The following is a 23,879-nucleotide window of genomic DNA, read 5'->3' as shown; positions in this document are numbered from 1 at the left end:
TGTGTGTAGTGCTGGGGCTTAAACTCAGGGCCTTCGACATTCTAAGCAAGTGCTCTACCACTGAGCTCTAACCCTATCCCATTGTGTGTTAAATAAATGGGGAGACTTTCATTTTTACATTGCTTTCAGAATGCATTCACAAGTTGTGAGGCTCACAATAATCTTAAAAAGCACGAAGAGTGAGATTATGATTCTCATTCTATAGACCTGAAAAAATAAGAGAACAATTAGGTAACAAGGAAGTCTGGTGACTCAATCTAATCTTATCTCCATAGTCAGAGACTGGTTCTTAGCATCTCTTCCCACTCCCACATTAGTTAATGTTCAGAAAAGAATGTTAACTACTCTCAAAAGAGCTTAGTTTTTTAAAAAAGCAACCTCAATGGAAGTTGAAGGGACTAAGGACTCAGTGCTTTGGCAGTTTGGAGACTGCTAATTATGGTTCTGACATAATCGTGGGCATGAATAGTGCGAGGGTTCCAAAGAGTCACTGGACTTCTAACTTTAGCAAACAAATTCTTCAGCTTTCAAGCAGAACCAGTAACTGAACATTTATTGGACAAGAAAACTTAGGGAGTTTCGAAAAGTGCTGTAAATCAAGTGAGGGCTGCCCCTTTTGATTTTCAGATTGCATTATCTGAGAAACAGCTAACAAAGAAAGGATGATTCTTTCTTTCAGGTTTCATGACACTGGAGAAGGAACTCAAAGTTTTCATATTGAGCAACATCCCCAGCCTTTCTTTTGAGACAGGGTCTCACTAAATTGCAAAGTAGCCCAGACTGGACCAGAACTTTTGGATCTTCTGACTCATCCTCCCAGAGTGCTGGGATTACAGGTGTGTGCCATCATGCTGGGCTACAGAGATCATAATTCTCTTACAATATTCAGATAAACAGTATCTTCCTTTTTGTGACAAAAGTTGCAAGCATACATATCAAAATAGTGCAATAAATTCTTCACAAAAATTATTTTGCAGCTCTTTTGCCCTTGATTTTTGTTTTGTTTTTTGGTACCAGGGAGCAAACTCATGACCTCATGCTTGCCAAGCAGGTACATATATCACTGAGCTAAATCCTTGACCCCTTGATTTATATTATAGTTTTTTTTGAGACAAAGTCTTGCCATGTAGTTCAGCCTGGTCTACACTGGTCTTAAACTTGGGGTGACCCTCCTGCTTCAGCCTTCTGAGTGCTGGGATGACAGATATGCACTACCTTCCCTGGCTTTATTATAATTTAAGAGAGAGGGCCTGGCTATGTGGCCTAGGTTGGCCTGAACTGTTGAGCTCAAGGGATCCTCTGGCCTCAGCCCCATGCCACACTAGTACCTTGACTACCGGCTCTGAGCAACTATGTTTTACATAAATGTTTGCAAACAGTTATTTATTTATTTTGGTTTTTTGAGACAGGGTCTTGCTTTGTAATTCAGGTTGGCATTGCATTTATTGTGTGGCCCAGGCTGGCCTCATACTTGAGGTGATCCTACTGCCTCAGCCTTCCCTGTGCTGGGATCATAGGTGTGTGTCACCACAGCCAGCTACACTAAGGTTTTTTGTTTTTTGTTTTAAAGTCACTATTAACCAAGCAAGTTTAGCAAACGTAGTAGGGAAATGCTCAAAGCAATACAAAACGATCTTGTGACTATGAGCACCATGAATTCATATCCTCTGACCTTTTCTCATTTAGAGCTGAGCTGGTAAGGCAGCCTGCACACATAACAGGATTTATGAGTGGGAATCCAAAAGCTAGGAACAAGACTTTTTTCCTTGATTCTTTCTTAGAACCATTCATTCATTCATTCATTCATTCAACCAGCGCACCTTGGACACTTTTCATGGACGATGAATGTCTTCCTTCCCAACGGACCTTAATCACAGGCCGACTTGAGTACAAACCAGGCTTCATCTTTACTGATTCTCAGACCCTGGACAAGCCGTCTGCGGGTCTCAGTTTCTGCTTCTATAAAACAAAAATTAGTTTAAAAAGCCAAGCAAGGGAGCAGGGCGTGGGGGCCCACTCATGTCATCCCAGCACTCGGGAGGCTGAGGTGGGAGGATCATTGCAAATTTGAGACCAGCCTGGACTACAAAGTGAACCCAAAGCCAACCTGAATCGCATAGCGAGACCCTGTCTCAAAAGACAGAGAAAAAAACAAAAACAAAAACAAAAACAAAAACCCAAGCAAGGTGCCCAGGAACGTGTATAACCAGGTCCTGTAACGTTTGTTCTCATGGCTTCTGTTATTTTGCTAGGATCCGGCAGGCAGCCTCTGTTCCTCCTCCCTCCCTTCCCTAATCTAACAGGGCAGTCATTCACAGAGGCCCACCGCACAGTGCAACCTGTCAGATACCCAAAACCCAATCCGATGTTTCCAAATCATCGGAATCCCCATCTCTTGTTCCCCGCCTGTCTTCTGGTCTTGCGGCTCTACAGAGAGATTCTGTGCTAATCCCTGTTCTTGTCCGCGATTAAGCGCGCGGTCGGCAGGTTGGAGAACCTCCCCCAGCATCCAGTTTGATCCCGATGAGACCCACGCGCCCAGGGGTCTGGCTGCCCAAAGGCACAGGCAGCTCCCTCCACGTATCCAGACAGCCGGCTCACAGGAAGGCGGCTCCCAGCGGCTGGGGTGGGCGGAGTTGACACCACCCCCGCCACCTTTTTGGGTCGGTGCCCAGACGCTGATCTCTTAACTTCGGCAAAGTTCGCTGCCGGCTCGCAGCACGTGGCCACCTGGGAGCCGTGCCTTGCGCGCCGCGTGGTCCTCGTGCCCGACCCCCGGCCGCACTCCAGTGGCGCCGCTCTCAGACGCGCTCCTCCTGGGCTCCAAGTGGCAGCGGCGGCGGCGGCGGCTGAGCGAAGCGGGCGCCCCCGGAGGCTCGGGAGGCGGGATCGGGGCGTGCCGCGGCGCCCGGAAGCGGCTGTCCTCAGGCTCCAGCCGAGCGGACCGGCGCGGCGGCCCGACCTACAGCATCTCCGGCGCGCCTCCCTCCCGGCCTGCGCACCTCGGCCCGCTTGGCAAGATGCTCCCGGTGCACCAGGAGCTGAAGCCCAACCCGCTGCAGGACGCCAACCTCTGCTCGCGCGTGTTCTTCTGGTGAGTGTCCCGCCCGGGCGCCGCGTGCTCAGGGTGCCAGGGGCCGGGACGCGTCCCTCGGCGTTACCCGGCTTCCTGCGGCCCCGCGCGCGCCCCGCAAGGGGACGCGGGCACGGGGCGGCGGGCGCCCAGGCCGAGGAGGAGAAGGAAGAGGATGAGGCTGCTGGGAGGCGGCACCCTGTTTGCATCCCTCACGGGCACCCACCGCACGGGGCTTTTTGTTTCAGTTTGCGAAAGCAGGTCGGAGCCGCCGCCTTCATCTAATCTCAACCAAAGCGTAACGCGGGCGTCCTGAACCAGTGCCATGTCCGGACAGTGACCCCACCCTCTCGATGTTCTTTACCCGACACCTCCTTCCAGCCCCGCCGGCTTCCGCTGTGTGCGCGCGCGCGTCTAAAATCTCCCTTTATTATTTTTCATGTCTGAGTGAGGATCTGGCGCGAGATCTGCTTCCCCGTTGTGCTTTTGCCTGGGACTCGGATAGCCCCGTAGGAGTGCGTGTCTGTCCAGTCTTTGCCCAGTCGTGTGGAATTTTCATTTTCAACTTGAGTGATCACTGGGGAAAGGGGTCCTACCAGAATCTCTTAAGCTTGTGGGAAGAAACAGGTGAAAAAGTCTTTCATAAGTGACCCCTTATGGCCGGGCGTGGTGGCGCAGGACTGTACACCAGCGCCGGCGAGGTCAAGGCCAGAGGATCACCTTGAGTTCGAGGCCAGCCCGGGGTACATAATGAGTTAAAGGCCAGCCTGTTTTAATTGTTAGGCAGTCAGACCTGGCGGCTCGTTGGTCCTTCTCTTAGTGAGGGGTAGTTAACGTGAAAAATAACAGTAGATAAACTTCTCAGTTAGCTTTAGGTAAGACACAGAACTCTTCATGCACCTTGCATATGTGAATTTTCGAAGTGAAAGTGCCAGGAAAACGTAGGTATAGGGTGGCACTGGCCTGTAATTTCAATATTGGGGAGGCTGAGGCAGGAAGATCTCAAGAGTTTGAGATCAGCTTGAGATCCAAAGCAAGACCCTGTTTCAAAAACAAAGCAAAACAAACCCCCACCAAAAGTAAATTCAGGGAAATGAGAAAATGTGCTGACCTCTCTTTGAGGCCTCAGGTGGAGCCTATATTAATTTCATAGCTGGAGGGGAAGGAACGATTGCCACTGTTTTACACTTGAAGACACTTAGGTTAAGATAGTTTTAAATGGCCTCCAGTCACAGAGCTAGGAAGTGTCAGGTTGTGTTTCAGTGTTCTGAGCTGCTCTGTTGAGCTGCTTTTTTCTGGGGAGCTTCTTCTGAAAGCAGGGAGAAAGAAGGCTGGCGTTTCTCAAGGGGCAGTTTGAAAACGCTGGCTGCTGGTGATGGCGCTGGGGAAACCTTGATAGCCACTTTTAGGAAGCTCTGCTCCTCGCAGGGTTGCGTCAGCCTTAGCATTGCCTGGGAACTTGATAGAGATGCAAAATCTTGGACACCTCTGCAGACACATTCTGTGCAGTCGGAGACTCCAGTGCATGCATGACCTTGTGTGTCTCAATAGGTGCTCCGGACCATGCTGATGTGAGTGGGCGTGAGGCTGTCTTAAGGTTTTAAGCTGCTTTTCCTGTTGGAATTGCTGTTCTTGTGCTGTAGTTTTAAAAGAGGGACATGACTTTGTGAAGTCAGCCTCCCCTTGGACTGTGATGGCCATCGTGTATTTATTTACTCTTGCCTTACTAGGGATCGAACTGCAGGGACTTACACTGAGCTGCACCCTCAGACATTCTTTAGAATTTTGTTTGGAGACATGAGTGACACTGGATGTTCCCCAGCTAGGCCTTGAACTCCTGGCCCTCTTGCTTCAATCTGCAGAGTGGCTGGAATTACAGGCCTGTGCCACCGTGCCTGACTCAGTTCACAGAATTTTAAAGCTGGAGACCCCTTAGTGATTTTCTCCCTTTTCCTGTAAGTGGGGTGGCTAAAATGAACCCAGCCAGGCAGTGACCCCTGAATACCAGGCCCAACTTGTAAAGAAAAGCCGAATTTTCACCTTATTGGGTGCCTGCTTTTTTTTTCAAACTTCACTGGATTTGGGCCGTACGCGATGACTGTTGACGTTTGTGGAGTTTTAAAAGCACAGTATTTTGTTTTCTGTTTCTACAAGAAGCTTTAAACCATAGGAGAGGAACATGGACAGTTTATTTCCTGCTGGTATTTTAGTTGTTTCTTTGTCTTCCCCCTGAATTTTTTTTTGAGGCGGGGTCTTGCTACATAGTTCAGGCTGGCCTTTAACTCACTTTGTAGCCCAGGCTTGCCCAGAACTGGCAGTGATTCTCCTGCCTCAGCCTTTTGAGTGCAGGGTTTACTGGTATGTGGCACCAGACCCAGTCTCTCATACTTTAAGCACATATTTTTATGGACCCCCCCATATGTTTTTAATTAAACTGTCAACAGTTTTGAATCTTCATTCCTTTTTCATGTTTGATGTTAACTGCCATGGTGTTATATCGACAGCTGCTGTTGAACACCATTTATTTCTAATGATTACATCATGCTATGCATGTCTATTTATTTTGGTGCAGTTTTTGTTTGTTTGTTCTCGGTGCTGGGGACTGAACCGAGATGGTCTAAACTCTTTCTCTGTCGGGAGCTCCATCCCCATTCTGGGCTCTCTTAAATCCCAGGATCCTCTCAATGTCCATTTGCATTTTCATTGAGCTATTTTCTTGTCTCATTTCTAACAGTAAAAGTGAGGATTTCTCTTCATATGTGTTATAAAATAGCCCTTATTTTTTCCCCCCAGAATAGTGCATTTTCCCTATTACTGTTTACTGAATAATTCTCCCGTTATTGGGAACAAGGAGTGTAGCTTGTGAACTGTGTCCAGTCAGTCCTGGAAACTCTCTCAGGGGCTGTCCTAATCCCTTGGTGTCCCCTGGTGATGCCCAGCAAGCCCCCTGGGTACTCGCTGTGACCCTGTGCTGGGCCTGGGTCTGAGGAGGTCTGCAGAGATGGCATGTGAAGGTTAGCAGTGCAGGAGCCCTGTTGGCCAGATGTGTGGAGAGGGATCGTGGGGCCAGCTGTGTGGCTAGCTGTGGCTCGGTTGGTGAAATGACATCTTGTGGAGCCTGTGCTGTTGTTGACGCTGCCGCTGGTGACAGGAGACTCTCCAGAGACTCGTTTTAGAGAAAGCTGTTGACATAAGGGTGGAAATGCAGACCGCTTAGAGGAAATGGCTGTGAGGGACCCTTACTCAGTGCGAAGAAGTCTTCAAATTGTGTGACTTTGGTGCCATTTGGGGAACATCCTTTATGAATCTTCATTCTTCATTAACAGAAGTCCACATGCTGTGGAGGGAAGCTGGGTTGATGTCCCAGGTGTGGTTCCCTAGAAGGGAGGCGCGCTGGCTGAGCTTGTGGTTCTGGGAACCGTGTGTTAAGGAGCTGTGGCCTTCTCCCCCTGGGCTTGGCCTTCCCCAGGGATGCTGTTGTTTTCTTGGGAGGAGCCCCCGTCCCTGTATTGTCTACTGGCCCTGGGCACGGATACGGTAGCCGGGAGCTCTGGTCTTCACTTTTGTCTTGGGCATCGTTTCCTGGTTCTCCTCAAGGATTCTTAGTGTGGAGCTTTCAGCCTGCCCGGTACAAATGTTCCAGGATTAGGTGTGGTGCCGACTGTTAGACTTTCTGGCCCAGGTCTTTCAGCCTCCCATCGCACATTCCTCGGTCTCCTGGCATGAACTTGTATAGGACATAGCTGGGGGATCCAGGCTGTTCCCCTTTGCAGAACTGAGGATACGATTCAGGTCCTTTGCGCTGAGCTTTTAACTCAGCCCTTTTTTACGTTTGATTTTGAGATAGTGCCTTGCTAAATTGCTAAATTGCCGAGACAGAGATTGAATTTGCAATCCTCCTGCCTCAGTGCCTCCCAGAGTGCTGGGATTACAGGTGTATGCTACCACATCTACCTGGATTCCTTTCTCTTAAACATTTAGTTTGGTGATTTTTGGTAATTTTATTCAATAAATACTGCTCCCAGCAGGCTGTTGTACGCTCCAAAGGTGTATTAAAATTCACAGCTGATTTTCTACAGTGAAATAAACATTATAACATATTTTACAAGTTTTATCTCCGGTGGTTATTTTTTTCCTTTATCCCTGAAGTCCTGCCTCTAGCCAGCATGAGAGGTTACCTAGTGTCCATTCTGATGTCAGGTATTGCCTGTGTTCCCCTGCATCTTGTCCCAAGACTGGCCCACTGATGTGGGTCATTGAGCTTGGGCGTGAACATTGTGAACATTCCCCAAGTCTCGTGTGGAACTTTTCCATAGATCAAGGAACCCTGTCCCTCATGTCGAGATGCTGCCACAAGTTTCCTCCTGCAGGTGGTTCTGGACTGTTTCTGTGTCCACAGAAGGCATGAAGGTGGCTGTCAGGAGTGCAGTGGGCAGAGCTGGCCTTTGGCATTGGACACATTGGGGGCTCTCCTTGCAGACTCCCTGTGGCTGAGTTCCTCCAGCATGATGGTTCATATATGTCCATCCTTTCAGAGATGAGGACTCGGAGAGGCTGCAGAAACCATGGCAAGGGGATGCCTGATGACAAGATTTCAACCTCACAGATTTTTGTAATTAACATTGACTTACTTACTTATGTATGATGAGAATACTGGGAAGTTTGTAGGAAGAAAGGTAAACTTCTGTCCTCCAGAGGAAGGAAGATACATTTTAGATCCATTTAGAGGTCAATCATTTAAAATGTCGTTACACACACACACACACACACACACACACACAGTGGGAGGAGAATATGAGAACAGGTAGATAATGAAAATGGAACTCAGCAGAGGGCTAAGGGTAGCATGGTAGCTTTTCTAATTTAAAGGTCCTATTGACCTGAGTGTATTATCAGTACTTTTTGATATGTTATTAAAATGCACATGGAGGACCCTTCTACCACATCTCTCAGGTTTTTCTGATCCTTGTTAAGTCTAGGTGGATCCTAGGAATTTGTGTTGTTTTTTCTTTTTGTTTGGCTGGTGCTGGGGATGGAAATCAGAGCTTCACACAAGCTAGGCAAGTGCTGTACTCTTGAGCCACACCTGCATTTTAGCAGTTGCATCTGCTGACACCCTCACGTTGAGACACATGATTCGATGGTCTAGGAGCTAGTCATATTGATAATCGCTAAAAACTGTCCAGTGGTTCCTGTAGACTTGGAATTTTGTTCAGTTCTTCCTATAATCCTCAGTAATTTAATCCTGGGATGATCTAAAAAGCAAGCATCAACCTTTCCAGGATTTTGAGGTCCAAAGGGGTTGGGCAACCTGTCAAGAAGTAGGAGGTGGTGGCAGTGTCACAGCTAGGATGCTGCCTGGATCATCAGAATAGCTTTAGACAGGTAAATAGTGGTTGACTGACTGAATGGATTTATGTGCTGACTACCCAGCAGGCCTTTCAGACTTAAGTTCCTGAATGACTGTGTTGCTTACATGTGCTTGCACCGGAAGCTAGTGTTTTTCCCTCCCTTCATTACGGTGAATTGACATTTGGGTTGTTGGCATTGTTATCCATGAACTTCTTCAGGGACAAACCTGTTAGTCCTCTTATTTCTTCACTCTCATCTGACATCAAATCCTATAGGTGGCACTTTAGAATTGCCCTTGGGAGGGAGATAGGGTGTAGCCAGGGGGAGAGCATTTCCCTAGTATTTGTGAATTATTGAGTTTGATTGCCAGTAATGCACAAACGCGTGCATGCTCACAAGAGCTGCTGGGAATCATTCATTCATTCATTCATTCACTGAATGCTTCTTGAATGCAGGTATTTGGGTCTTTACAAACTCCTGCAATGATCTTGGTCTTCTTGGAGTCTGCCTGTTTGTCTCTGGCCTCAACTCACTTTCCTTTCAGTAGAAAGATTTCCCTGAAACATACTTGCATGGTTCCCCTGCTTATAAACCTCTTCTGATGGTGATATTTAAGCTTATGATTTCGATTTATTTCACTTAACATGGACTTGAGGTACATCTGTTTTCCTATAAATACTTCTCGAGTTGACCCTTCTTTATGTCAGAGCCGTACTCCATTGTAAACAAATATCCCATTTTCTTTATCAGGTCCTCAGTTAATGGGCATATGGGCTGTTTTAAAGTCATAGCTATTGTAAATTGTGCTTATATAAGCATGAATATGCATATAGCACTGTGGTGGAACTTCTAGTTTTAGTTTTTTTGAGGAATCTCCATACTGATTTCCATAGTACATTCCATATGTACATTCCCACCAGCATTGGAGAAGGGCCCCCCCGCCAATCTCGACATGTTAAGGGTAATAAAACACAACACAATACAACAAAACAGAATAAAGCTAATCAAAACAAAGCACTGAAATTATTACAGAACATTGAAGCAGGATAACAGGAAAACAATGACCACCATAATGTATTTTGTTATCTTCACTATAGTTGTTCATTCCATCACATGTAGCAATATCAAACCAAAATAAAACAATAAAATCAGTCAAAACAGAACATTGAATAAAGCAAAGCAATGAGAATAAAGCAAAACAGTGAATGATATTGGACCTCAAAAACAAGACAGAAGGAGATCCCCTGTATTGCTATACTGCATACTGTCATCCAACAGATGCTCAGGCTGCTGGCTCCAGGCCTGCAAAGTCAACCAAATAATATAAGGATTCAGTAGCTTTTTGTACCTCAGTTGCTATCAACTCAGCCTGTCCAGCTGGTTGCTTACAGGAGGACGGGGGGATTCTTGATTTCAGCCAGCTCGCCATTAGGCTTACAGGAGGTGCTATCTGACTTCTCTCCTTCTGGGTCCCACCTGGCTTATGCTCACCAGCATTTGTTACTGGTTGATTTCCTGATGACAGCCATTCTTTCTGGAGCAGGATGGAATCTCAGTGCTGTTTTAATTTGCAATTCTCAAATGACCAGTGATGAGCATTTTTTTCTTACAGTTATTTACACTTCTTTATCTGAGAAGTGTGTATTCACATCAGACACACATTTTGGAATTGGGTCTTGAAATTTGAGTTGTCTGATTTTTTTGGTTTCTTTATATATTCTAGAGATCTTTGTCTGAGGATTAACTGGTAGACTATTTTTCCCCATTCTGTATGTTGTCTATTTATAGGTGCCATAGACCGTAGGTGGCTTCTTTTGCTGTGGAAAGCTTTTTAATTTGATATGATTCCAGTTACTGATTCTTTATAATATTTCCTGTGTGGTCAGGGTTTTGTTAATAAAGTCTTTGGCTACACCTATGTCTTCAAAAGAGTTTAACCTACTCTATCTGCCAGCAGATTGTTTTTGTTTTTTAATATTTAGACCTTTGATTCATTTCGATTTTAGTTTTGTTTTGTCCACAGTTCCTGCCCATTTTTACCTCTGTGTGTGTATGTGTCTGCACATAGAGTAAGTTGACCACTTTCCATCATTTGCTGCCTTTCTGGTATTTGGATAGTTGTTACGGTACCATTAAATCTTGTTTTGAAGAAAAATGTCTTGAGTTCCCATGAAAACCATAATGACAGGGTTTTACATTCTCATCCAGTTGGGTGAACTGAGTAGTCTTTAGTGTATCACTGTGTTAATATAATTTAATTTAATTAATTTATTTTTTGATTGATTTGTGACAAGGTCTCACCATATAGTTCAGGGTGGCCTTGAACTCACCTATTTAAGCCAGTGTGGCCTCGAACTTCCTCCCAGTGATCCTCCTGCCTTAGCCTCTGGAATGCTGGGGATCATAGGCATGTGCCACCACACCCAGCTCATTGTCTTTATTTTACTGTTTTTTTACATTGCATTCTTTATTTTAATATGATGATAAAACAAGATCCATTATTCCTCATGTGATCTGGTTAGAGGATAGTGTCTTAACTAATTTCTGCAATGATTGTGTGTGTGTATGTGCATGTGGTTTTTGGGGTGCCAAGGGTCAAACTCAGGGTCTTATGTGCTAGGCAAATGGTCTACACCAAGCCATCTTCCTGCCTCAGCCTCCCAAGTTGCTGGAATTGTAGGCATATGCCATCACATCCAGTCCAACATTGTATTTTAAAGATAATAAAGTAAGAAAGTTCTATACTTACTTTCCTTCATGCCTTTAGTTGAGCAGGGAAATAATATGGAAATAGTGTAGTGTTTAATGTCTGTCTCGCATGAGTAGATAATTAACCTGTTTGTAGTTGGCCCCTAGCAAGGAAAATGTATTTTAAATGCAACGAAGGAAATTTAACTCATATGCAGAACTGGGCCATTATCTTGGAAGTACTTTGAGAATTAGGAATTGGCATTACCACCTTCCCCAGAACTCCTACAGAGAGTGGTCTCCCGCTAGAGTGGCGAGCCTGACTCTGCTGTGTGTCAGTCTGCTGGCTGACTTCCTCCTTCCCACCGCAGTGCCGCCACCAGGGACCTGGGTTGTCTGAATGCACGAAGCCTCTGGTCTGCGGCAGAGAAGTTGGTCCCTTGCCAGCCCTTAACTGGTGCTGCTCACGCTGCAGCTTCGTCTTTGCACAGCCCAGCTCTGCTGCTGCTGCCGCTGTGCCCAGACCTCCATGGCACTGTCCTGGCATTCAATGCTCTTTTTGCACGGTGCCAACTTAGTGTCCATCCTTGCTCAGAGACATAGGCACTTCCTCGACAGCCCCTCAGCCGTTTTCCTTGTCTGCACCTGCTGGCTGCTGTCTCGCTTCCTTAGCCCACGCTCCATCTGTCTACCGCGCCTGTCTCTCAGCTCTTCTGAAACCTTCCCTAAACACCTGTCCATGCACCTCCTCGTAGCCCATCATTCAAGGGATGCAGACCCTACTGTGTGTCAGGGTGCTGGTGGTTTTGTTTCTCTTTTGACTTTGTCACTGTGCAGCGCCTCATGCTGGTGGGAGCTGTCTGAGTAGCCTGTGAATACCTGATGTATTTAATCCTAATCCCAGACCTGGGCTGTAAGCACTGTTCCCGTGGTCACAACGTGTGGCAGAGCCTCGCTTCAAATCTTGCCTGGAATGAGTCCTTGCTCTTGGCTGCAGTGTGAGGTTGCCTTTCCGGGGGATGGGTGTTGGGGACAGAGTGAGGAGCAGGCTCAGGCTCTGTTCTAAGGGACTTACATTCCCAGCAGGAGACAGACCATAAACTCTTCTGCTTCTGCGGTGTCTGCTGCCAGGCCCTAGGCTGTCTCAGGGCTGCTGCCTGTATGCTCAGCTGTGTCCTGGTGCCTGAGCCAGGGCTGGCACACAGCGGCTCGGTCCCTATGCATGGGTGAACAGAAGGGACAACTTCGCTGTCATTTTACCTACTTGGGATCCTCTTTCCAGCTACACCTCCAGGGAAGGGGATGCTTAATTATAGCGATGAAGGAAATCTTCATGTGCACCCCCTCCTTTCCTGTAGGTAGAATGGATCCAGCGTTATAAACAGCACGGCTCTAGGAGGTCAGATCCCTACACAGTGAAAAGCTTTCTAGAAACCCCTGTCAGAGCCAATTGCAAAGATGGTTAAATCTTTGCTCTCCATCTGCAGAGGACCAGGAGCTAGGAGGGAGAAAGGGTGGGAGCCAGGCCAGCCGGTTTCCTCCTCCTGACATTCCTCTATCACCGGTAAAGATGGAGAGATGGAATCACAGAGAGGTTAAGACCCTTCCCCTAGGGGCAAAGCAAAGATTTGACTCCAGGTTGTCCTATTGCAGCATGGGCCACACGTAAACCCACAGTCTGCTTCCTCTGAGCAAGAGATCCTGAACCGAGATCTAGGGCCAAGCAGGGCAGAGGTGAAGGGAGCAAGTTTGGGGCTGGCTGCAGATCCAGCCAGGTGAGAGGTCACATGGGGTGACGGGAACTGTGGGCGGCTTCTTGGGTGGCGAAGGTGGACAGGTCCCTGGTTCCTCGAGTGGGATGGGGGGGCTCCTTGGTGCCTGCGAAGGTTTAGTCATGATTTAAACTGATAAAAAGGAAGCTCTTGGCCCTGGAAAAGATGGTGCCATTTAGAAATGAAGGGAGGCGAGGGCCTGCAGACCTCCACAGCTCAGGTCCCCAGCCAGTCTGTGCTGGGGCCTCGTGTCAGTGACTGTCAGTTCAGACTTTCACTGGCTCTGGAGCAGTGGTTTCCAGGGAGGTGCTGGGACCAGTAACTGAAGACTTGGTGGAAAAGCAGTTGTTCAGGCCCCCCTAGGACCTCTGCACAGGGGGCCTTATTGTCTTCCAGTCAAGTCTCCTGATGAGTCTGATGCCAGCTGATGACTGAGAACCACTGCCATAGAACCAGTTTTTTTTTTGTTTGTTTGTTTGGTTTTTGGAGACAGAGTCTATTTTGGAGTGCCAGCTGGCACTGGGAACTCACTGCGTAGCCCCAACTGGCCTCAGATGCGTAGTGATCTTCCTCGTCAGCTTCCCAAGTGCTAGGATTACAGTCATGTGCCACCACGCCTGGCTAGGATAAGTATTTAAACATTTGATGCCATTCTACAGATTTGATGTTATGACTCAAAACACCTGTATTTTCTCTCTCCCTCTCTCACAAATCTACAAACATTTAATCTCTCTTTCTGTCTCTGTCTCTGTCTCTGTCTCTGTCTCTGTCTCTGTCTCTCTTTGTAGTTCAGGGTGACCTTGAACTCAATGTATAGCCCAGACTGGTCTTCAACTCATTGCAATCCTCCTGCCTCTGCCTCCTAAGCGCTGGGATAACCTGCACCCCCAACACATACTCATTTATTATACATGTATTTTAACAGAAATTAGTTTCAAGAAATAATACTGTTGTGAGATATATCTATAATGTACTGATAATATTCTGTTCTATTTTATCAGCATATTCATGACAAGGGTGTAATTTGTATGTCTCACTACCTGGGACAGGAACCATCAGTACTACTTCCACCATTGGTGGCTCAAGCCATCTGGAACTTGGTAAAAAGATGTGCTGGTCGGGGTCAAGATCTGCTTAACTGATTTTGGGATCCGTCCTGAGTCACAGTAGAAGCCCCTGCCTTTGAGCCAATGCAGGTGGCTTTGAGGGTGTACACCCCCAAACACATGGGGTCTTTTTTTTGTCTCAGCCTCAGTGTTTGCCCAGTGGGAAGTCTTGTTTCTCCAGTGGATCTGGACCTGATTTCTTCTCCTTGTTTATACTGGGGGCAGCTGTCTCCTCCCTAGATTCACCCATTGAAATCTTTACCTCCAGAGTACTTTAGAAGGCGATGGCCTATAGAGATAGGATCTTGCAAGAAGTAATTCAGGGTCAAGTGGGTCATTAGAGTGGAGCCTAGTCTCAGGGGACTGAGGGCCACTCACTCTCAGTGACAGAAGTGGGATGATATGGAGACAGAGAAGGCTGCCCTGAGCCCAGGTTGAGGCCTCAGGAGAAACCACGCTTGTGGTCTCCTTGATCTCACACCTCTAACCTTCAGAACTGGGTGTGTGTTTCTGTTTTAAGTCCTTGGGCTGCGGGTTTTTATTTTATTTTATTTTATTTATTATTTTTTTTTTTTATGGCAGCCTGAGTAGACTAACACAACCCACATACCTCACAGGGGTGTTGGGGCCCAGTGCCGCTGCTTGTCATTTATCAGAGCTTCTCGAATGAAGTAGTTTGTCCTCAGACTGAACTTCAAGGCTTCTGCCTCCCTGTGCGACTTGCTCGTTACAGATCCTCCCTTTCCCTCACATTTTTGGAGTTGAGTTGAGGTGTGACCCCTAAAACTTCAGGGGTTGAGCCAGTTCCCATCAGCCCTTTGAAGTGGTCCGTTTGCGGATTACTGTGGAGTAGGAGGGCATGTTCTGTCCCCGACAAGCAAGCTGGGTGTTCTCATTGTTGCTCTTGCAGTTAGATCGTTATTACTGTTGGTGACATTGCCCGGTGCCAAGGGGAGAGTGGCAGGCATAAAGCCGACCACCTAAGCTGTTGTGTCCTCAGGCTGTGACAGGGCTCAGGCCCATGCTCTTTTTTCTTTTTGTGTGTACACTTAAATTGCCCCACGACCTTTGCTTTTGGGAAAACCTCATGCAAGTCCCTAGGGTATGTATCCCCTCTTTCTGGTTGAGAAAAGAGATGACTTCATTGTTTTTTCAAGCAAACTCAAGGTCCTCTTTCCTCTCTCCCTTTAGAACATAATGCAGTACTTGTTTCTCCTTAAACGATTTTTGAAAGAGAAATTTAGTCTTTTTGAGAAAACCAGAACAGGCTCTTTCTTCCTGTCCCTCTTCTGAGTGGATTATGGTCATTTTTGCTGGGAACTGCCCAGAAAGTAAATCAAAGGGAAATTCCACACGGCCACCTCATCCCCGCAGCTCTGCTCTGGAGAGATTCCATTTCTGCAAGCAGGAGGAGGAGGTGCATTTGCTGAGCTGCCCCTCCTGGAGGGATAAGGACTGTTCGGAAGGATCCCACGGGGCTCAGGAACATATGAGAGGGAATTAATGGCCTTTGACATTTTTATAAAGAGCAGAACAAGAGAGTAAGGAACAGGATAGTGTCATGCTGCAGAAAAACACGGGTTTTGTAAGTTAGATTGAATGCTGACTGCTGAGTTTGGATGAGCCCAATGCCATTTTGATTACCTGTTTCAAATTCTCTTAGTGACAGATAAAAAAAAAAGAGGTCCAGAGGGTCCAGGCAGGTGGAAGTGACTCAGCCAGAGTCTCATGGAGAAAGCCAGTGTGCTGTTTCCTCCCTCTCCCGGTTGCAGATCATATTCTTGGCAAGAAGTTCCAGGAAGGAAGAGGTGAACTTGAATTTGCCAAGAGTGGTGGCTGGAGTGTCCCTCCACGGGATCGACCTGTCCTGGGGAATGGGGCAGAGAGCAGGCCACCCCGGGCCTGGGGCACTGTGGGTCCTGGGAGCAGGTGAGCAGGAGTGGAAGGTGTCAGCCCACCTGTTGTCCCCTGTATACTCCCTTCCCCAGGCCTCCTCTGCCTGCCTCTGCCTCTCCTCTGTTTTCTTCTGCTGGGTTCCTCTAATGAGCCCCTTTTCCCAGTTACTATCAGTCCATGTACAGAGAGGGTTTGGAGATGTTTGAAGATGGGGGTCATCTTTGTCACCTTGACAAAGAGGGAGGGTCCCTTGCACTTTAGCCCAGCCATTCTGATTACTCCAGGACCCCCAAGACTTTCATGATGGTTTCCTCCCTTTTCAGGCCACTGCTTTTCTTAGATAACGTAGGAGCGCACTGTCATGGCTGTGTCTCTTACAGAGGAAAGTGAGGTGCAGAGAACACAGCAAGAACAAGGAGGCCTGGGTTGTCTGATTCCCTTTGTCAGATCTTGAAAGTCACATGCAAAGCAGATAGAGCAGGACAAGTCACATCCAGGGGCGTGTGTGAGGAGCCAGGGTGAGCTGGGAAAGGCCCCTGGAACACGTGGTACTTCAAATGACCTTGTGTTTCTCTGTGCAGAAATGTTCTTTCCTGTCTTCAAATCCCCTAAGAGGTGAGCCTCCTGAAGCGAAGCGTACTGTGCTACAGAAATGGATTTCCTTTCCTAGGTTTAGCAATCTGCAGTTGATTTTTTTCAGGCCAAATCTTTATTTAGGAAGCGTGGCCTAGTGACCAGTGGATTTTGGCATTTGAGTAGATTTGCAAATAGTGTTTGTATCCACAGTAGCTGTGTCTTCTGTCAGCCTCTGTTCCTGTGTGTTGTTTCTTGCATCCTTTCATTTCAGCAGGAGTTTATCAGTGTGACAGCCTCTCTCCCCTCCCCTTCTTCTTCGCACAGAAGGAGAAAAGAGGAGCCTGATTGACCAGGAAATTAGAGTAACAGAATTTTTAATCACCAGAGGTTTTTTGTTTTGTTTTATTTGTTTAGTTATTTTTGCTTTAGGTAGCAGCATTTTTTTTTCCCAAATCCATTTTATTTCAAGGAGAAGAAGGAAAAAAAAAATTTCAAAAGTGGTTTATTTTTTGAGACAGGGTCTCTCTATGTAGTTCAGGCTGGCCTTGACATCACTTTGTAGCCCAGGCCGGCCTCAGACTCACAGCAGTCCTCCTGCCTCAGCCTCCTCTGGCAGTCTCTCTCTGTGTCTCTCTCTCTCTAGATCATCCTTTTTACCTACTGAGTGACCCTTATCATATTGTATTTATTGCTAGCTCCCCCTTTCAATTCTCCGTGTCCAATGAGTTTGATCAGTAACCCTCCTGAAGTTCACATCCCTTTAGAGCTGCTCCCCTCCACCCTGACCAGAGGCCCTGAACCATGCACAGGATGATGTAAGGGGTTGCTCACCTTTACCCGAGAGCAGTGAAACTCTCACTCCACACTTGAGTGCCTAACGGAAGTGGTGAGTATCCACTTTTGCTTTCTACATGAGAGCAGTGCTGGGACAGCTCCAGGGGCAGGTATGGCCATGCAGGACTCCCCTGCTGTAGCTAAGTGCTTGGTCAGTTCTGAGGATCCTTGGAACCAGTGACATGTGATGGGCACCTGGAGCATCATGCATGGACCCTCTGTGAGGGTCATGGCGGTCTCCAAAACATGGGGGTGAGCCCAGCCAGTGAAGCTGGTTGTGGATAAGTAGCTGGCTCCCAAGGTATGAGACAGGAAGTCACAGCAAGGGAACCTCATCTGCCACCTAAAGGTATCGTGAGCCAGGGGCAGTGCTGGCAGACCCTCATGATCACACCGATCTTCGCCTCCTGGCCAGCTTGGACCCCCTGCTGGGTCTCCCCTGTCTGGGTGGGTGGGAGCACATCCTCAGTGTCTGCCAAGGCTGCAGAAGCAACATCATTCTGAGATCTCGATCCAGCTCCATCCAAGCCAGTTTCCTCATCTGTCAGTTGAAAGCGTATTGTGTATCCTGCAGTGATGCTTCCCTGCTGGTCCTGATTCCCTGCCATGCTCTCCCATCTTCATTATTCTCTTATGGTCCCTACTCAGGGGAGGCAGGGAGGACATGCGGAGTGGCTGTGGCCTCTCTGTGAGCGGCAGGCCTCAGGGCTTCTGCACAGCTGTTCTCTTTGCTTGGAACTTCTTGGCCCCCTGCTTGTCACTGCGGGAGCCTGGCTTCTGTCACTCCTTTCTTCTCCTGGCTCCTTGTTGACTTCTGTGTGACTCTTGTCCTCGTTAGGGCAGTCTGCTCATTGTCCTGGATGAATGTGAGCTCCATAAAAACCACGATCTGTGATCTAGACCCTGGAAAAGTGGCATTGCATGGTGGACACTTGGAGTCAAGTGGAATTTAATGAATATAACGATTCTAGTTTCCTGCCGTTCTTCCCTTGCAATTCCCAGTAAAAAAGTTCACCGTGTCCCTGTGTGTTAGTAGAAAATGTTAACCATATGTCCTGCTTGCAATGGAACCCTCTTTCCATGAGGATGAGGAGAAAGAGTTTGCCTGGCTCTGGCCTCTTTGAAGAGACACAGAACAGGTGACTCTTGGGGTGCACAGCTAGGAGTGGAGGGGATGCATTTCCATTGTTTCTGACCCAGCTGGGAGGATTTGCCTGTGCAAGGTGCTGTGTCTGCCCCTGTCCCTTTTCTTCCTTTGAGGCATAGATGAAGGGGTGGAAGGGGCTGCCAGACAGAGCTGTGTTAGCTTGGGAGTGGAAACCAGAAAGCTGGGCCTGGTTATAGGACCAGAGGGACGAGCCAGGTCAGTCCGGCCTGAGTGACAGGCAGCACTTGAGAGATGTTCTCCTTCACAGGGTCACCCCCAAGCCTTATAGAACACAGTAGCATCATTTTCAGTTGCCTTTGTCTTATCATCTCTGTCAGCGTCTGTGGTTTACATGGAACAATTTTCAGTATGCATTGGAAGCTGTTTTAGAAACTGCCCAGAGTCATCGTGGAATTTTTTCTGTTTCCTACTAAATAAAATCCTTTAGTTGATCATGTATGGAGGCTTTTCAAAGGGTTTTTTTGGTTCTTTTTAGATATGCAGGCATTCAAGCTGAGGACTGGTATGTAATTGACTCAGTGCTTCAAAGAATGAACTGGTTCCACTGGAATTTTCCTGAAGTCTGTCTCATTGACATAGTACAGTCCAGTTAGAAAAGTCTCTGGTATGCAATTATCTTAAGCACTAAACAATAGGCAGAGATGCTATTACATTTTAAATCAGTGTTTCAATCAGTGTGACTGTTTTGGACAACTGTTGTTCATGCAATTCTTCATACTGTGCATAAACTCTGGTACCCTAATCCTGTATTTTTCTGTACAGTCTGTTTCTACTCAGGTTGCTGCTGAGAAAGTCCCTTCTGGCTTTCGAGTCATTGCCCAGGCTGAGGGCAGTGCTGAGGTGGGAAGGCCTTAAAGAAGTGGGACCTACCTGGGTGTAGAATCAGTTTCCTGTGCTAAGCCAGCAGGGGGAGGGAGCTTTTGCAGACTTTTGGGTCACACCCTTGGTTCTGCTACAGAGCCCTGCAGGCCTCCTGTGTTTTATTTATGGAGCATCAGCAGTGTCTGTTATTAGCTCATGGACAAGTACCAGAAATGTGAGCTCAAACTGGCGCTTATTAACCCTTTGACTTTTCTCCTAAACTTTAGAATGGAGATGTTATAAACATTGAACAGATGCCAAGGCTTGGTTGATTGAAAAGATACTGTGTTTGCTTGTAGAGAAATCATGGCATGGTGAACAAATCTCCTTCTTTAAACTTTGTACCATTTGCTAAAACATAATTTTGGACTGTGTAGAAGCTTAGGTCGAGGGCTGAAATCTGTGAAAATGTTCCCGGGAGGGTCTTAAATATTAAGCTGAGTGCAGTGCATCCTTGTCATCCCAGCATTCGGGAGGCTGAGGACTGCAAGTTTACACCTTGCCTGGGCAGTTTCATGAGATCCTGTCTCAAAAATGTGCTGGGGAGTAGCATGGTGGTAGAGTGCCCTTGGTTAGATCCCCACTATGGGTTGGGTTGGGGGGTGAGGGATTAAAGGGAATTAAATTAAAAGGCAGCCGGGCAATGGGGTAGCTCAGGGGCAGAGCACTTGCCCCACTTGCACAGAGCTCTGGGCTCAATCCCCAGCCGAGTGGGGAAAAGAGCAGTGGAAGGAGCGGAGACATCTGTTCTGTGTTCTTTTAGATGATGGTCACTTAGGTGCAACCACAAGAGGAGAACGAGAAGCTCAGGAAGGCAGAGGCATCATGCTCACAGGTCCGGGGACAAGCGGCACGGGATACCATGCAGACCCATCTGGGAAGCACCAGGGCGGTCAGGAAGCAGGAGGGGTGCAAGCCAGGGGTGCACTGAGGCCGCGCCTTTCTTGAGATGTGGGGGGTGGAGGAAGGCTGGCAGGGCTGGGGATGGTTTAGCACTGGCTGATCTGAATGGCTACAGCGGGCTCTAAGGTACTACGGTGCTCCCTAGTGCCTGTGCCTGGCTGTGAAGGTTCAGGCAGAGGCCTCTTGCATCCTGGGTGGACAGGCCGGGAGAAGAGGTCTGGCCCTGCTGCATTGTGTGTACCCATCACAGGTGTGTTCCAACGTGGTCCTTGCTATCTTGAAAATTGGCCAGCTCCATCACTACCAGAGTCTCCCCAGCCAGAAAGATTTAAGAGCTCAGAACACTTCCGGGAGAACATGGTGGACAGATAACAGCAGCTATGGAGGCTCTCTGAGATAGGCAGCTTAGAATCCAGGAATGGTGTGATGTGAGGAGTCCTAAGCAAGGGGAGATATACCCTGCTGACCCAGGAACAAACTGAGCTGAGAGAAACCAACTGGAAATGCATCCCGGTGCTATAACCGGAACAGATGAAATCTCAGCGCAGAAGCTGGAACCTGCGCCTCTGGAAGCCACGATTTGAATTTCCCGCTGCCGCTGCTGCATCTGAATCGGCACAGCAGGGAGAGAGATGCAAAAACTCTGAGAGTGGGAATTGGTGAACGGAGTTGAGAGCGGGACTGGCGGGAAGCCCTGCATCAACCTGTGGTGAGTAACAGGATCAGGGACTCTTCCATAGACTAGGAGGCTTCAACAGAGGACATTCTGGGACTAGGCAGATTAGTGGGAACAGGACGCTGCAGTGACTTTAATCACATATTCCTCTCTCAAGTGAGATTGGTGGGGAGCGCTTGACTTGGGTGACGCTGAGGACTAAGACCCAGCAGGCTAGCCCAAACCAGGTCCCAGCGCCTGGCGGTGCACCCTAGCAGTAAAGCCTTCAGTAGGTTGACCTGGAGGGGTGGGCCCAGCAGAGGCTGCCCAGGTCTGTGTGTCCCTAGTACACTGCAGTGGGCGGGAACACCTAGCTGGCGGATTCAAACAAACTGTAACTGACAAAGAAAAAAACTGGGCCTCCTATATACGCTTGTGTGGAAGGAACAAAAAGTATGAGAAGAGGGAGCAACAAGAAAGGGTCCTCAGTCCCCAATCCTGAGAACACTGATCCAGGAAAAGTAAATGCAAAGGAGATTGAGGACAGAAAACATGCAATATCAGACATGGCACCAATAGACATAAAACGATATCTCTGGAGCCTCTTAGATGAGTTCAAAAGTGAAGTATTTAACAAAATAAACGCAAGATATAAGTAGAATAGTGAGAGAAATGCTAAGCACCGCCCAAGAAAAAACAGATGGTGGAATGGAAGAACAGAAAAAAAGGGGAGAATTGTTTAATGGAGAAAATAGAGAAAACATAGAATATGGGACGCAGGTTCAAAGAGATTACCAGGAAACTAAAAACTATTGAAAACTGGCATAACAGCTTGAAAGAAACTGAGGGTAGATTATCTGAACTGGAGGGCAGATTTGTAATGTGGGGAGCATGAAATGAAAAACTTCTTAAAAACAACAAAAAAACAGCAATAATACAAAGGCTAGAAGATGATAAGAGGATCTATAACTTAAGAATTAAGAACATAAAAGAAGAAATAGGGACACAAACAAATGGACTACAAAAGCTATTCACAGAAATAATCCAGGAGAATTTCCCTAATTTAGCAAAAGGTAAAGATACTCAGATGTATGAGGCATACAGGACTCCAGCCACCTACAACCCAAACAGAGCTACACCCAGGCATATAATAATCAAAATTCCAGAAATCCAATATAAGAACAGAATATTAAAAGCTGTCAGAGACAAGAAACAGATCACTTACAAGGGAACACCCATCAGAATTACAGCAGACTTCTTGGCACAAACCATCAAATCACGAAGAGCGTGGGGGGAAATAATTCAAGCTTTGAAAGATAATAACCTCCATCCAAGATTGATATATCCTGCACAACTGTCCCTAGAAATTGATGGAAAAACAAGGTGCTTCTAGGATAAAGAGGAACTAGGGGAATTTGCAACCACCAATTCAACTCTACTAGAATACTGCAGGATATTCTAAAAAAGAAAAATACTAAGATTCCAGAAACAGTGGTAGAGAGGCCACAATGAATGGAGCAGAAAGCAAAATGAAGACAAACTGACAACTAATGACAGAAAAAGAGCTCAACAGAAATGAGGCAGAGAAGGTTGGGTGGTAGCAACAGCCATTTTGGAGAAAACAAGACATCATAATAGGTAGTGCTGATTTAATATCTTGTTTTGAAGTCCCATCAAGCTTTTGTTCTTCTGTCTCCATCAGTCTTAACATGTTGTATCTTATTGGATTTTATTACATGTGATAATATAAACAAAAACTTTTATAGATAAGGAGACTATACAGAAACGATTGTACATTTTCTGTTAGTTGATTCTAAATACTCTGTAATACTGTCATTCTCTTGAATGGTTTTACATTGTCTTGATATGTTTGATGCTACAGTATACGAAGTTATACTCAAAGATTTCAAGGAAAGAGACATTATCGTAACTACTTTCATGTCGGGATATCTTGTGGTGAAACACTATTTTGCTTAAATGGTTATGTTTTGACCTGCGCTGTTTTGTTGTTATGCCCTTTTTTATCTCAATCTCCTTTTTTTATTATTTACTTTTTTATCTTTTTAATTAAGGGAAAAATAAAAAATAACAGGATATATTATAGTAACCCACTTTGATTTCCTATTAACTTGATTTGAAACCCTGTATTGCTCTCACCATCTTGTTTTGACTGATTTTCTCTATTCTATTTTGCTTGATAGTACCAAGTTCGAAAGTATAGCCAACATCTGTGAAGACAGTAAGATTCATTATGATGTCCATTCTGGTTGACTATTATCTTCTTTTGAAGTTCTGTAATGTCTCCGATGTGTTGGTTTTATTGGTTTTGTTCTTTACTGTTTTGTTCAATTTCATTATAACTGATGATATAGGCAGTTCTTTTTAAGATAGCAAGAGCCATTATGGTAACCATTGTTGATCACCTTGTATTTTGTTTTTACATTATGTGTTATGTACATCCTTTTGATGTGACTGACTCTGTTCTGTTATGTCACATTTGGTTTTACTCTCTTCAAAAAAAAAGTAATAAGAACTGTGGGAATAATAAAACCCAAAAATGTGTAATTGTCATTGTACAAAAGAGAGGAAAAGAAAGTGCTTTAAAGGATATAACTGCATGTATATTTAAATGTATAAGATAGATAACCATATTACTGAGTTTTGTTTGAATGTCCACTTTATATGCTTTAATTTTGTAACTTGAACAACTTTCTAAGATGACAATATGTAATCTATTAACTAGTGATTTCCTACTGTTTATTTTTTCTGAAATTCTGTATAGCTTGTACCCTTTTTCTGTTTTTTTTTTCTTTTTCTCCTTAAATAAAATTAAAAAGAAAAAAAAGAGCTCAGAACACCATTACACCTGTACTGTGAAAGATCACCTTCCTGTTTGATGATCTCGAGGGCAGTCTGATGGCCACCTGAGGACAGTTGTGGAGGCAGAAACGCAGAGAGCTAGAGCAAGTTTGGTGTTATGGTCCTCGAGTCAGGA

General features: G+C 46.4%; 1 protein-coding gene across 3 annotated transcripts in view; it reads left to right on the top strand.

The window, feature by feature from the left end:
* Positions 1-2,683: 2,683 nt before the first annotated feature.
* The window catches only part of Abcc4 (ATP binding cassette subfamily C member 4 (PEL blood group)), a 228,956-nt gene continuing 207,760 nt past the window's right edge, over positions 2,684-23,879 (top strand). The window contains exon 1 of one of the 3 annotated variants that reach the window (XM_063246937.1): positions 2,684-3,094. In XM_063246937.1, the coding sequence (XP_063103007.1) occupies positions 3,021-3,094 (74 nt within the window). In that variant the 5' untranslated portion in view covers positions 2,684-3,020. The remainder of the gene's footprint in view (positions 3,095-23,879) is intronic. The other 2 variants (XM_063246938.1, XM_003477614.5) reach the window with 2 other exon arrangements.

This window comes from Cavia porcellus, unplaced genomic scaffold (genome assembly GCF_034190915.1).
Source record: "Cavia porcellus strain 051 isolate PalLab524CR breed Dunkin Hartley unplaced genomic scaffold, mCavPor4.1 scaffold_4, whole genome shotgun sequence".
In the NCBI taxonomy this organism is placed as follows: Eukaryota; Metazoa; Chordata; class Mammalia; order Rodentia; family Caviidae; genus Cavia; species Cavia porcellus.
The sequence above is the reverse complement of the archived record's forward strand: the minus strand, read 5'-3'. Positions and strand labels throughout refer to the sequence as shown.